At 36.7% G+C, this 14,665-nt stretch overlaps 1 protein-coding gene across 2 annotated transcripts in view; it reads right to left on the minus strand.

Moving 5' to 3' along the window:
* The window catches only part of MAP3K5 (mitogen-activated protein kinase kinase kinase 5), a 206,725-nt gene that overhangs the window by 105,358 nt on the left and 86,702 nt on the right, over positions 1-14,665 (minus strand). For both annotated transcript variants that reach the window (XM_045499747.1, XM_045499746.1), the window contains exons 6-7: positions 13,438-13,544; positions 10,162-10,332 (exon numbers count right to left, since the gene is read on the minus strand). In XM_045499747.1, the coding sequence (XP_045355703.1) occupies positions 10,162-10,332; positions 13,438-13,544 (278 nt within the window). The remainder of the gene's footprint in view (positions 1-10,161; positions 10,333-13,437; positions 13,545-14,665) is intronic.

Below are 14,665 nucleotides of genomic sequence, written 5' to 3' on the forward strand. Positions count from 1 at the left end.
CCTTTTTCATTACTTTCTGGTTTTTTTGTTTTTGTTTTTTAGTAAAAGGGAGTTGGGTTAAACAGGAAAAATTATGAGAAATAAAAGCAGGAATAATTGCTTATTTATATTAAGAATGAAGTTTGTATTCTATATACAACAGAAACAGGTATTGCTATACTCCTTGAAAGAATGGTGTTTGTCACAAGATATATTTGATCAATATTATTAGACTAGAGGCTAATATTTTTAAAAGAACTCATATGGCAATACTGCTGAATGTGCCCATAAAAATGCACCAAAAAAGAAGTTTCACGTTGTGGAAAACATCATCGTTTAACTAGCAAGAGGATAAATGAACATGAACAACGTTAGTCCTTACATAAAGAAATCTATAAGCAATGACTAATAGTGTAAAACTATCTCTAAAGATACAGAAATAAAATGGATAGAGGTGAGTAAGCTAATTAAAGAAGACTTTATGAAAGAAAGAAATCTTAATGATGAAACTAGATATTCACATCTTAAGAGAATTCAAGTAACTGTATGAAGTTACATCCACTATTGTTGACTTTTTTCTATTTTAGTACTGAAATATTTATTGGAAAAAAGTAAATAATTTGCATTCTTCATTATTATATTGAAAAGATGCAAACTTCTTAGTCAAGCTTCCAAAGCAATAGATTTTTGTTCAAGGCTGCTTTATTATTAGCAATTTTATTTGTCACCTGATTGCAAGCTCGTTCTGAAAGAGGCAAGTACTTGATTATAAAGTGAGTGACGAAGTCTTTATATAACAAAGACAGTTCATTTTTTTTGCCTCTGCACTGAGATGTTCAACAAAGTCAAGAATAAAGGAAATATTCTTGAATTCATTATTTCTAGCTAAAGAGAATCTACTTTCCATCAAAGAAGAAATTGAGCTCAAGTCAAGTTCTTTCTATTTAGCTGTCATTTTTCCTTCCTTGTGATATAACTGCTGTGATTCTTTCTGTGAGACACACAAGTAATTAAATTAGAATTCATGGTGCTTTGCATCTCTAGGGATATTTCTTAAATTATCACTGATAAAATAATTCACAGACAAAGCAGGACAGCAGCAGAAGAAAACTAGTGCCAAATCACTGTGTCAATTTGATCTGTAGAGGGAGGGGGAAACCCTCTCTTCATCTCAAACTACTTATTTGTATATAATCCTTTTTATAACAGGAAAGTTAGAAAAATAAATAACCCAAAATTCTAACCATCTTCTTCCAGTCCTTTTACTAGTCTCATACTTTTTTCCAAAAAAAAAAAAAAAAAAAAAAAAAAAAACCCAGAGAGAGAGAGAGAGAGAGAGAGAGAGAGAGACAGAGAAAAAGAGAGAATCATGTTAATTTTATACTGTTTTTTAACTTTTGATTGGATAGCATAATACATGTTACTATCAAATATTTTTTTAAAAAACCACCATTTTCTTCTGGGTATATACCAAAAGGAATTGAAAGCAAGGGAGTCAGATATTTGTACACCAATGTGCATAGCAGCGTTATTCACAACGGCCAAAAAGGTGGAAACAACACAGAAGTCATTGACGGATGAATGGTTAAACACCAAATGGTGTATACATAACATAGAGTATTATTCAGCCTTAAAAAAGGACATTGTGACATGTTACAACATGGATGGACCACTGAGAATGTTACGCTAAGTGAAATAAGCCAGTTGCAAAAAAGACAACTACCATATGATTCCACCTATAGGAAATACCTGCTCAAATTAATAGAGATAGAACATAAAATGGTGGTTATCAGGGGCTGGGAGGAGAGGAAAATGGGAAGTTGTCTAATGGGTATAGAGTTTGAGTTTTGTAAGATGAGAAGAGTCGTGGATGGATAGTGATGATAGTTGCACAACAGTGTGATTGTAATTTATGTCACTGAACTGTACACTTAAAAATGGTTAAAATGGTAAGTTTTATGTTATGTATATTTTTACCACTGAACTCCATCCCCACAATTTTGAATGAATGATATTCCATCATATGGGGAGGTAATCCTTTGCTTAACATTTTCCCTACTGTTGGACATTTAGGTTCCTTCTAATTTTTTGTTGCCATAAAATTCAGTGTAGTGAACATTGTTGTAAACACAACTTTATTTCCATATCTGCTGTTTCTTTAGGATTAAGAAAAGGACATAACTGGATTAAGGAACATGAACTATTTCAAGGCTCTTGATACATAATGCCAAACTGCTTTCCAGAAAGGGCTTACCAATTCACTTTCTTAAGAGGAGTGTAGGAGAGAGACCTTCCCATTGCATTCATGCCAAAATAAAGTATTCTCACCTCTTTTCATCTTTGCCAATGGGTAAAAAGAAACCATAGTTTAGGATTGTAATGGGTACTTATTTGATTGCTCTTGAGAATGAACAGTTTTCATATGTTTATGGCCAATCTAAACTTATCCTTCCAATAACTGCCAATTCTCTCAAATTAAAATGTAAAACCCATATCCTAAGAAGGTCGGGAAGATGGGAAGAGATACGTTAGGAAAGCTCTGAAGGGCAGGTTAGGGTGGGGTCAGGGATTTGAACTTAACCTTTGAGGATATGAAGAACAGTAAAGATTTAGGAGGAAGGGAATGATGGCAAAATATGGGGAAAACCTAAATCTCTAATAAGAAGAACATAAGCATATTATCAATTGTGGTTTTCTATTCAATAAAGTGGATTCACTAAGCAGAATCTCTAGGGGCAAAGAACTCCATCCACATTGTTGAAAAACTCCCCAAATGATTATGATGTTCAGCCAGGCTTGGAAACAATTACTTAAATTCACTAAGTGAAATCACCCCTACTCTTCCATATTCTCCCTCCTTTTGAGCAAAATGCCTGGCAAACATCTAGTTTTCTCACTCATCCCTCTGAGTTACATAAAGCAAGCCATAGTTGCCCTCCTTAGGTGCTCAATACTCATCAGCTGCCAATTAGGAAAGTGACATACTGAGTATTACCTACAGTGACATACTGAGCATTACCACTCTTGGATTCTGACTTGGTCAGGCCATAACACAGGTTCATGCAATCTATCGTTTGCTGAGAGTGGCATTAAACCAAGGTCAAGGCATGCAACCAATTTATGAGGCTGCTTGTTTACAAAGCAACTGTGGGCACACTGTGCATTTTATCCGGGTCTCCAAGGCATCCTGGAACTGTTGGTCCCTCAGGAGCCAACTACATCTGGATATCAGTGAGCTGAGTGTCATGCTGAGTTACTACAAACTTTTCAGGCTCTGTGTTCTAAAAATAAAAATCATCTACAATTTGGAAACTCACCTAACATACACAATAAGGACTAAACAAAAATGATGTCAGTGGAATGATGGTAAGATAAAACTCTGGGGGGTATAGACAATAGTGGAAATAGAGATAACACACAGAAAGATATCTTGAAGCCAAGGAAAAGAAAAAAGGGCGAATCTGGAAAACGGAGAATAGGCATTAGTCTTTATTTGTGTGTTGACTGGTTGTTACATAACTCTCCCAAAGTAAAGCCAACCCCATTAATAATGTAAAAACTAAGTAGTTATTAGGCACACATTACTGTTTGAATAGCACTGCCACTGACGTAAAAGAAAATTAGTTGATAAGGTAAGGCTGTCTGTTCTTTCACAAGTTACTATGGAGAAATGAACACATTAATGCTAAAAACAGGCTTAATGATTTTAATTTCCTGGGTATGGATCTTTTTTTGGCTTTACAAGAGGAAAGACATGATTACACTAATACGGTATGGGCACCTGATTTCCTTTCAAAGTTGTGAAATGACTTCATATTTCCCCTTAAGAATGAGAACACCATCATGTCTAAAACCAAATACGATTTCAAACAAGCATTGTCTACTCCTATTCTGCGTGACCCCACAATGGCTGTGGTGCGTGACATTCAAATAAAGCCCCTGTAAAAGGTATACAGACTCTGTAACTTTTCCCTCATCAGCTAAATGTTCAGCTAGATCCACAAAGAAGAGAAAGAAAACTTTTAGGGATATTTCAGGAAAAGGGAAATTTAAGCTAGTTTGTATTCATGTCAGCATATGAAGAAACACAAAATATCGTCACATATTATATACTAAAGATAGAACACAAAATGCCTACTACATTCCAGGACTTTAACATATGTTGCTTCACTCAATTCTCACCAGAGTATTTATTCCTCCTAAAATGATAAGTCTAAGCCAGTTGTAGTTGTAACAATCCCATCCTCCTTGCCAGTGACTTGGGTTGACGATGAAATACCAGAAGCATAAAGAAATGTAAGGAAAGTCTGGGGTAGGTTTTTATGAGTGTGTTTCCCCAGTTCTAAGAAAAAGAGACAGAAAAAGATGGCCTCCTTTCCTCTCCAGACTTTAGTGAGGCTACATTGGATTGATGCCTGGAATGGCCACAGCCACTTTACCATCCTAAAAGCCAGCCTGAGGGCAGAGCCACCCACAGCAGTAATGAGGGAACAGACCTGGGCTGACACTGTTAGGCTGCCGACTCAACCTACTCCAGACCCAGCCCTGTTTCTGGACTTCATGTTCTAGAAAACATATTTTCTTACTGTTGAAGCTCAGTGGAGTAAGATATTTTGCTACTTATAAGACTCTAAGAGTATTCTAATTCCCCCTAGGTAAGTAGTATTATTTTTCTCAAGTAAGAAAATAGAATTTTCTTAAGGTTCTCTTGCCTAAGATCACAGTTTCCAAGTATTGACTCAACATTTATTTCACATCAGTTTCCCAAAGGTCCTCTTCAACAGAATAGTATAGATGTTTCTGGAAATGTCTGTTCCTGGAAATTCTAGGAAAGAGAGCCATTAGGATGTAGTAAAAACAACACTGAATCTGAAAAATTAGATTTGAAATTTTATTAATAACAGGACATCAAACATTGTAAAATGCGAGGAAAAATGTCAGCTTTGCCTTCTTCTACAAGGTACTTGTAAGTCTGCAACAGTGAACAGCATATACGAAAACCTTGTGTCAACTCTAAAGTTAAGGGATAATTATTTCCACTATTGAACAAATACTACGTGTAACAAAATGTTCTAAGTAAGCCACTCTGCATGTGAATTCAGCATCACTATTTCATGGTTATTTCTTTGTTAGATTAGGTTAACAAAGGAATCATGGAGATAACCTTTCCAATGGATTTTCCATGGTTCTCCAAGTCACAGTCCATAGTATTTCCTTGGGTCATTCCAGTTAAGTCATCATTTCAGAAACTGTGGCCTTTTTTTAGGATGTGACTCTAGGCTTTTAGGTCACAGTTTTTCCTACACTGAAAGCTTGGTATGTGCCCAGCACCACTCTCTCATCTTGTGCTATATCTTCTAACAGCCCCAAACATCTAACCAGCTCCTGTGACAGACACCATCACCGCTTTCTCTAACTTATATTTAACCTTATATTGAACAGCTATGATAAAAAGCTGCAACCTCTTAATGACTAAAAGCTAAACTCAGTTCAATTATGTTAAGGTCAAAAGGGCATTTTTCATGCCTTAACTGGGATTAAAGAAATTTAAGTATAAAAAAATAGCATGGTTTTGGCCATCCACAAGAGCTTCAATGGACAAAAATAACTAAGGAAGTGACAATGAAAAACATCAAATGTCAGAGAACTACTCTTTTTTTATACTTAAATCAGCAGGATGTGTTCATTCAAACCACTCGGCCCCTGTCCCAGATAAGATTTAACAGCCAAAGTATGTTCTAACAGAAGAAAAATATATATATTCTAACAACATATCGCAACTCAGCAAACTTAAAAAAAATCTAAACCATAAACTTTTTTCTTATTTCCTATCTTTGCATTCCAAACCCCCAAGTAAAGCTCTCAGAAAATAGACTTGCCTAGACGTAAAATGGTGCCTTGCTACAATGCCCGTAGCAGATACAGTGCTCAGAGAAAGGCAAGACTTTCTCCCTCTGATATGGAGAACATCGAACTCATTAAAGATGGTAAAATGGGGAACTGCAAGAAAGAGCTGGATGAGCCACTGAAATCACAACTGCTTGGGGCTCTTGTACTATTGAGTTAAAAGTTCTTCTCCTTAAATTTTCTGTGGTCAGTACATCACTGTCTCTGCAAGCCAAAAGAAAATGACTCAGGACATGGAAAATGTCCATGGAAAGAGGCCTGAGGGACTAACTACCTGCCATGACATCCCACTCCTTACCCCAACACCAGCATTTGACAAGTAAAAACCCAGAGAGGATGATGGCTCAGAAAAAGTCAGTTGAAATATCCCTTTGGGACCCATGACTCAGGACATACATAATTCTGACTAAATCTGGCAGGATGTCTAATAACCTGAGGGACACCCTCTTGTGTCAGCTGCTTGACAATGTGCTTTTCACTTCTCAGCTCTAACAGAAAGTGAGGTTCGGACCATGCCAACCCACCAACACAAATGAGTGTGTTTGCAGCACTGTGGGAGTTGGATCAAAACATTAAGAAATACCAAAGAAGCTTTACAAGTGTGAGGGCGTGAAAAAACACCTATTTAAAAAGGGTGGGGGAACTTCTTAGCAACCCTTAGGACAAATGGCAAATGGTTATATGGATATACACGACAGTAATGGCAGGTTAAGGATAGGTAATCTATGGTGAAAGTGACATTCTTTCAATACTAAATAAGTCCGTGAGTGACACTCACAAGATCAACTCCTAGGGATCCTCCCATTAAAAGGCTTTGAGCTCTAACAGCCTTCCTTCCCTGTTCTTACTAGAAAATTAACGGACAGCTTAAAATGAAACCATAAAAATTCTGACATCTTCAATTTCACCTGAAGACCTTGAACACAAAGCTCTTTTGAGATAAATAGTCCTCAGCTAAATGGGAACCATAAAAATGGAGCCAGAATCTGGAACTATAGAAAGTTAAAACAAAAACACAACCAGAACCCACCCCCCCCCGCCCCCCGTTCCTTTAACTGAACTTTATGTCACCTTGAAAGTTCTTGGTAGTCTAAACTGTTTGATTTTCAAATGGGGAAACACTTTTATTTCTGTGCATGATACACAGTAACTTAACAGAAGATGTTTTCTATTTGAATTCACTGACCATGAAAATTAGGCTTTTAAAGATTAGATTTTATTAACACTACTGCATCAAAGATTTATACAGGCACAATGCTTCCAAATATCAGATTCTAATTGTTCTACAAGTAAGAATTATTTTAAAGTGTACATCTTCTGGTAACAGTAAGGCTGCATAGGTACATTCCTCTTTTGTAACAGCAGGAAAAAAAAAAACCTGGGTTAAAAGAAACTGTAAAACTCTCTAGATTATACTAAAAATTGATAATACAAATTTAAAAGTCCAAACCAAAACTTTCCATAAGGATCTAGGAAATCATTGTCCTCAACTTTTCCTCCTTGGTTATAACCCATTATCTCCATTTCAGTCCCTGGTTAAACTGCTAAAGTGATAGAAGATTTCGTAAAGTTAAGATTTCTGTTTTACAACTTAAAATGTTGTATGGCTATCATTGTGGAGCTCCTGATTTAAGTCAACCCCCTTTTATCTATCTATCTATCTATCTATCTATCTATCTATCTATCTAGATATATAAATAGAATTATATATTAATAATTCGAGCGGGGCTTGAACTCACGAACCGTGAGATCATGACCTGAGCCAAAGTTGGACACTCAACCGACTGAGCCACCCAGGCACCCCAAGAAATTAAAGGTTTTAAATATTCTTGCAGCTACATGTGACTAACTCCCTTCTGCTCCTTCACCCCCACTGGAATCCATTACACTGAGCTGGGAAGTTATGATGTGCATTCATGCATCTATACTTTTATTAGATGTGTATAATTGTTTTTAAAGCTTCCATAAATGATACTGTCGTCCATGTATCATTCTGCCATTTGTTCATTTTGCTCCTTTTTTTTTTTTGCTCATTTTTTTTTTTGCATGTCCTAAGTTTATACAGAGGAACTTCAAGAATTTCTCTAGAGTGTATAACTAGAGATAGATCTGCTGTATCCAGGGTAGGCTAGCTGTCAACTTTCCTTGATAATACCAAAATCTCTAAGTGGTCATAAAAATTTCTACCACAACCAGGAGAGACTCCCATTCTTCTAACATCCTTGACAACCCTTGATATTGTCACACAACTATTTCTTTATAAATCTAGTAATTTCTAATGGTGTACTAGACATTTTGGATGATATGTTGTACAGATTGGATTCTGTTATATTCCTCTTAAGAATAGTCAGTCTTGTTATAACAGGCAAATAAATTCTTGGTAGTTTACCTTGATCAAGTGGAAGCTTCGTTTTAGGTTTTATTAGGGTGGCTCTATCTTGGATTTGCTCTTAATTTTTAGTGCACTTCCTTAGTCTTGAGATGCAGTTTTTTTTATTGCTAAGGCTTGGCCTTTTTGGAGTTTCAGTGGAAAGCTTGGACTGTTTATGAAGCCCCTCTAACTTCAGGTTCAAAATCCAAAGTCTATCTCTATTGCATTAGGCAGCTGCTGAAATTTCTGTTCAGCTCTTTAAGACTTCTAGCAGGAGGGGCCTGGGTGGCTCAGGTGGTTAAGCATCCGACTTCAGCTAAATGTCCGACTTCAGTTCAGGTCATGATCTCACGGTTCACGAGTTTGAGCCCCGCGTTGGGCTCTGTGCTGACAGCTCAGGGCCTGGAGCCTGCCTCAGATTCTGTGTCTCCCTCTCTCTCTGCCCCTCCCCAACTCTGTCTGTCTCTCTCTCTCTCTCTCAAAAATAAATAAACATTAAAAAAATTAAAAAAAAAAAAAAAAGACTTCTAGCTGCTATTTTCCACATGGCCTTCTTTGAGTTTTACCTCACACATGCACGTGTCAGGGACCAGCTGAGAATGGAACTGAAGTTTGTATAAAGATTTTGGGGCTTTCTCTCTGTGGCATTTAAGGGGTATCTCACTCAACCTCCAGGCACTCTGGCAGCCTCAAACTGACTCCTCTGGCCATTAAGAGTGTGATCTTCTTGAGTTCTATCTGTCCTGGGCCCTGCAGATCAGGGAATGCCCCCAAGGGAAAAAATCATTTAAATATGGATCTTACCCAATGTGGTACCCTTTATCCAAGAATCAAAACCTCTCCAGTTTCTGACTCCTTTTAGTCACTCTCCAGTACTTTCAAACTTTTTTCCTTCTTAAGTATTTTCCAATGTTTATAATTGTTATTGGCAAGAGTACCAGTGCAACAGAACCCACTCTGCCATTTCCAGAAGCCAAAGCCTTGCTGAGCAGAAGCAAATTTCGATGCACTCTCATTTCCCAATCTTTTCTTTTTATGATTAATGGTATTTTCAAGCTTCATTTAAGAAATTCTTTCCTATCCCAATGTCATCAATCCGGCTTGTATATTTTATTCTAAAAGTATTTTTCTAAAGTATTTAAAAATATTTTGGTCTTTAATTTACTTGGATTCCATTTCTTGTGCATGACTTAAAGTAGAAATCCAATTTTATTTTATTTTTACAAGCAGATGAACAAGTGTTCCCTGCACCATTCTTGAAGAGTCCACCATTTCCACTCTGGTTCATGAAGTTTGCTGTCATAAATCTAGGCTCGTACATATCTTAGCTTGTTCCGGGCTCTCTCTTCTGTTTCAGTGTTTGTCCACGTCTACACTCATACTGCGATATCTTAATTATTACATCTTTATAGTAGGTCTTGCTATCTGGTAGAGTAAGTCTTTCCACTTTGTTCTCCAATATTGCTTTGCTTATTCTCGGCCCTTTATTTTTTCAAATAAATTTTAGAATCGATTTGCCAAATCCCAGTAAAGCCCTGCTCGGGAGGGTTAACATCTTTAAAATATCAATTCTTCACACCCACAAATTTTGTACATGTTTTCATTCATTGTAGTATTCTTTCATGTCTTTCTATAAACTTTTATAAATTTTCCACAAAATGATGCTTATTATACTGCATATTAAAATATCTTCATAAAATTATACTTTCTCAAATTATCTTCTCATCCAGTCTACCCCAATTTATTCCACCACATTAAATGAATTTCGTCAAAAGTCTTCACTGAAGCTATAAATTCTACGCTTCACTTCATAATATACAATCTAAAGGGTAACACCCTCATTTGCAAACCATTTTTTTCATGTCATGGATTTATCAAGTAATTACTTTATCCTATATACTTACCAAGAAGCTCCATAGTCTCTACTTTCAGTGTCCAGGAAATTAGAATCCAAAAACATATCTTTGTAGATTCGGCCCACTAGGCAATACATATCTGAAGCAACTTGCCCTTCACTTTGCACCAGGGGAATCATAATATCAAGAGCTTTTGCTCTGTCTCCGGGGAGATTTCTCCTACGGTAGGGAAAGAAAACATCACTGTTTCAATATAGATTATAGGAGCAATGCAGGGTAATTACATTTTTAAAATTCTTTTTGATGTATTGGTTCACAATAGTGAAGTTTGGCAGGATAAAAGCAACAAGGAGATTTTGAGAGTCACCTGTAAACCTCTGTCCTAAGTCTTTTTGTCTTTTTCATCCTATCACACGTCTACTGGGTCTAACACGGGTCACTTCTGTGCTGCTGTCCGGATCCTGGCGATGGATTTGCACTTACTTATCCAGAGTCCCTCTAATTTCGTAGAACATACGTTCATGATCCACAGGTTCAAGGGTGTGGAGTGAGATTAGGAATGGTCTGTGCCCTTAAAAGGGCCAGTCAAGTAATCCAAACACAGCCCAAACCCTGACTCTAGGTTTCAATGGCTTTTGCTCCAAAACACTGTGCAAACTCATTCACAGACAACACCAACAAACTGACTTTAACCCAAGAGTTGTCTGATGTCTTTGTATCACCAGTTGATCATCTAAGGAAGATGTTTATGTAGCTTATTTCAAAACAGCAAGTGTATGGGGCATCTGGGGAACTCAGTCACTTAAGCCTCTGACTCTCCATTTTGGCTTAAGTCATGATCTCACAGTTCATGAGATCAAGCCTTGCGTGGCGCTCTGTGCTGACAGTGTGAAGTCTGCTTGGGATTCTGCTCTCTCTGTCTCTCTGCCCCTCCCCCACTTGTGTGCATACACGCTTTCTCTCTCTCACTCTGTCTCCCAAAATAAATAAGTAAACATTAAAAAAATAAAATAGCAAGTATGTGTAGACTATTCTCAAAAACCAGAGAAAAATTCTCTTAAAAATTATTCTTGGACCTTGAAAACATTATGCTAAGTAAAAGAAGCTAGTTACAAAAGATTACAAATAATATAATTCCATTAACATGAAATGTTCAGAATAGGCAAATCTGGAGACTAAAAGTAGATCAGTGATTGCCTAGGTCTGGGAGATTTTCAGGGGGAAAGGGAGAGTGACTGCTAATGGGTAGGGGGTTTCTTCGGGGGGACATAAAAAAGTCATAAAATTTATTGTGTTGATGGTCATACAATTCTGTTACTATATTAAAAACCACTGAATTGTACACCTGAAAGAGGTCAATTGTATGATACATGAATTATCTTTCAATAAAGCTGCTATAAAAAAGTTATTTCTATTCTCCATTATGACTTTAAATAGATCTGTCTATGAATTTCTTTTTTTTTTTTACTTTGTCCTAAACACCTTGAGTTTATAATAACACTTCAAAAAATATGCTTATCAATTCAGTATATTGTATTTTAGGAAAGGCAAAATTAAAACACAAATGAAGAAAAATATAAGAGGCTCTTATGGACTCCCATTTTTTCATTTAAAAATAGAACATATTCCATTCCATCTTTCAAAAAAGATTCATTTGAGAGCCAGCTGGAGCTGGTAATCTCTGGAGGTCTCATCTCACTCTGTCAAAGCCAAAGAAATAGATGTTTAATAAATGGGGAAATGAAATCTACTTTCATTCCACATTTACTGATAAAGTTAGCAAGTTCTACAGTTTGGGCAGATAAAGAAAGAAAGGAACTATCTGTGGCTGAATAGCATGCAGACATTTTTCTCTGTAGACAGAGGCAGGAGAACCCAGTGATGAAGAACACAGACATCAGAATCACTAGATCTCGGTTTGAGCCTCAGTTTTATGCTTGTTAACTATGGGCCATTCAACTCTTCTCAGCTTCAGTTTCCTCATCTATAAAATAAGCCTTAAGTGACACATGACAAGTGCTCTGGAGATGTAATGTCCCTCCTTTTTCTTTTTCTCATTCTCTTCAGTTGTAGTAACCACATGTATATTCAACTTGCTATCATGGAAGAGAACAGCACAACTAACAGGCTTTGGACAGTTCAGTGCTTTAGGCTTCCCGTGGCCAGAGCATGGATGGCCTCCCTGATAACTGTAGAAAGTGGCACTGAGGTGTGTGCCACGATGTGGACAGAAGGCACAGAGGCAGGACTGGAAGTAGGAGTGTTCACGCTGTGTTAGCTGACTCATGGATACATGTCCTAAAATGTGGTCAATGGAGTTTTGATAATAATTGTGTTCAAAGCAGTGAAAACGAAAATATTCTTTGGTTAGCAATATGTTCACCTAGACATAAATGCCCTTACCCTAACCTAGTAAATTTTTTTTTCAATATATGAAATTTATTGTCAAATTGGTTTCCATACAACACCCAGTGCTCATCCCAAAAGGTGCCCTCCTCAATACCCATCACCCACCCTCCCCTCCCTCCCACCCCCCATCAACCCTCAGTTTGTTCTCAGTTTTTAAGAGTCTCTTATGCTTTCGCTCTCTCCCACTCTAACCTCTTTTTTTTTTCCCCCTTCCCCTCCCCCATGGGTTTCTGTTAAGTTTCTCAGGATCCACATAAGAGTGAAAACATATGGTATCTGTCTTTCTCTGTATGGCTTATTTCACTTAGCATCACACTCTCCAGTTCCATCCACGTTGCTACAAAGAGCCAGATTTCATTCTTTCTCATTGCCACGTAGTATTCCATTGTGTATATAAACCACAATTTCTTTATCCATTCATCAGTTGATGGACATTTAGGCTCTTTCCATAATTTGACTATTGTTGAGAGTGCTGCTATAAACATTGGGGTACACGTGCCCCTATGCATCAGTACTCCTGTATCCCTTGGGTAAATTCCTAGCAGTGCTATTGCTGGGTCATAGGGTACTAACCTAGTAAATTTTTAAGTGAATAACCATTTGGTGTTGAGGATTCTGCCTAAGAATAATAACATCATGTTCTTGCAATTGAAAAAGATTCTGACTAAGTATAAATAGCAAATACAAACTCTGACAGAGAAGAAAAAGAATTTTAAGAATTTACATATACAAACTGTGAGGGACAAAAAAATTAAAAATCAAAATGTATATGCTTCTTATACTTCATACGGTTGAAGTAGAAATATTAATATTACATTCTACTGCAATGCTGTGGCGAAAACATACCCTAGAAAGAATACGCAGGTTATAAAACAGGATGTTAGCACTTTGTGGACAGAAAGGTTTTTTTCTTACCTATTCAGTGCAAATGCATAATGAAACTTCACATGGTGATGGGAAGCCAAATCAAAGGTTGGCAGCTTTTCTAACGTCTCTACCAGCTTCACAATAGAATCATAGTCCTTTAAACAAGAGGAGAGTAACACAGAATTAAACTATTAGGAGAAAGTTCTGACAATGAAATGCTTTTTGACAATCAGATATGTGAATCCGAGAAGGGTGTTAAAAAGAAAACTAAAATCCAGAGGAATCTGGAATCAAGAACCAAAAAGAATCTAGAACCATAAAGAAACTTTTTTTTTCTTAAATAAGAAATTTGATTATATAGATAAAAACATTAAAATACAGTTACCACATCTGACACCCCCCCTAAACAATAAATCATCTAGAATGACAATACTATACTGTCTAACTATGGATGGCTTACTTCTCCATGGAGCCAGATTCCTGGTATACAGTGTCTCATCAATTACTTTCAAAGAAATAATTTTTTTTTTTTTAGAAATAATTTTCAAAACATCCAGGACATGGAACAACTGACTGAGCTTCTGTCACATGTAACAAGATGATATTGTGTCAAGCTATCCTAGTCTTGGGACCCTAAGTACCACACCTCTACACGTATGTGAATCTCTGTTGTCTTCATGAAGCTTTACTTGGGCCTGAAAGCCTAGGAATAAGAAACCAGAAGTGACCTGCATTTTACTAGAAAAATCTAATAGCAAATCCCCAACTCAGAGAGGATTTCATTCTATGTACCATATTAAAAAATTGTAAGACATATCAATAAAACTAAATGGTATGTTGGTGTGTTTTACATGATATATTTTAAAGGTTATTTTAATAATTAATCAGTTACATATGTCTTGCTTCCAGCTAGTCAGATCTAGCACCATTAATTTTAAGCCACATGATTTCAAGGAGTAAGAGATATCACCAGAAAGCCCCCCACATTTCTGCTTTTGCTAAAACAAAGTTTTCACAATATTGGCTGATGGGTGTGTCTGAATAGATCATCCACAGATTAGCTATGCACGCAAACTTTTCTTTTTGTTCTTCTGGAGGAAAAAGACCTTTATCGTACAAGTACCTCATTACACATCCCACAGATAGGAAACTCATAGGAGTTTTTTTTACTTATCATAGATTCTCAGGATGGAAGCTTAGAAAAGTCAACAAAAAATTACATGTAGTGACATGAATAACCTCTTAGCTCACTGAAATACGATGTTAACTCTCCCTT

Source organism: Leopardus geoffroyi, chromosome B2 (assembly GCF_018350155.1).
Source record: "Leopardus geoffroyi isolate Oge1 chromosome B2, O.geoffroyi_Oge1_pat1.0, whole genome shotgun sequence".
Classification (NCBI taxonomy): domain Eukaryota; kingdom Metazoa; phylum Chordata; class Mammalia; order Carnivora; family Felidae; genus Leopardus; species Leopardus geoffroyi.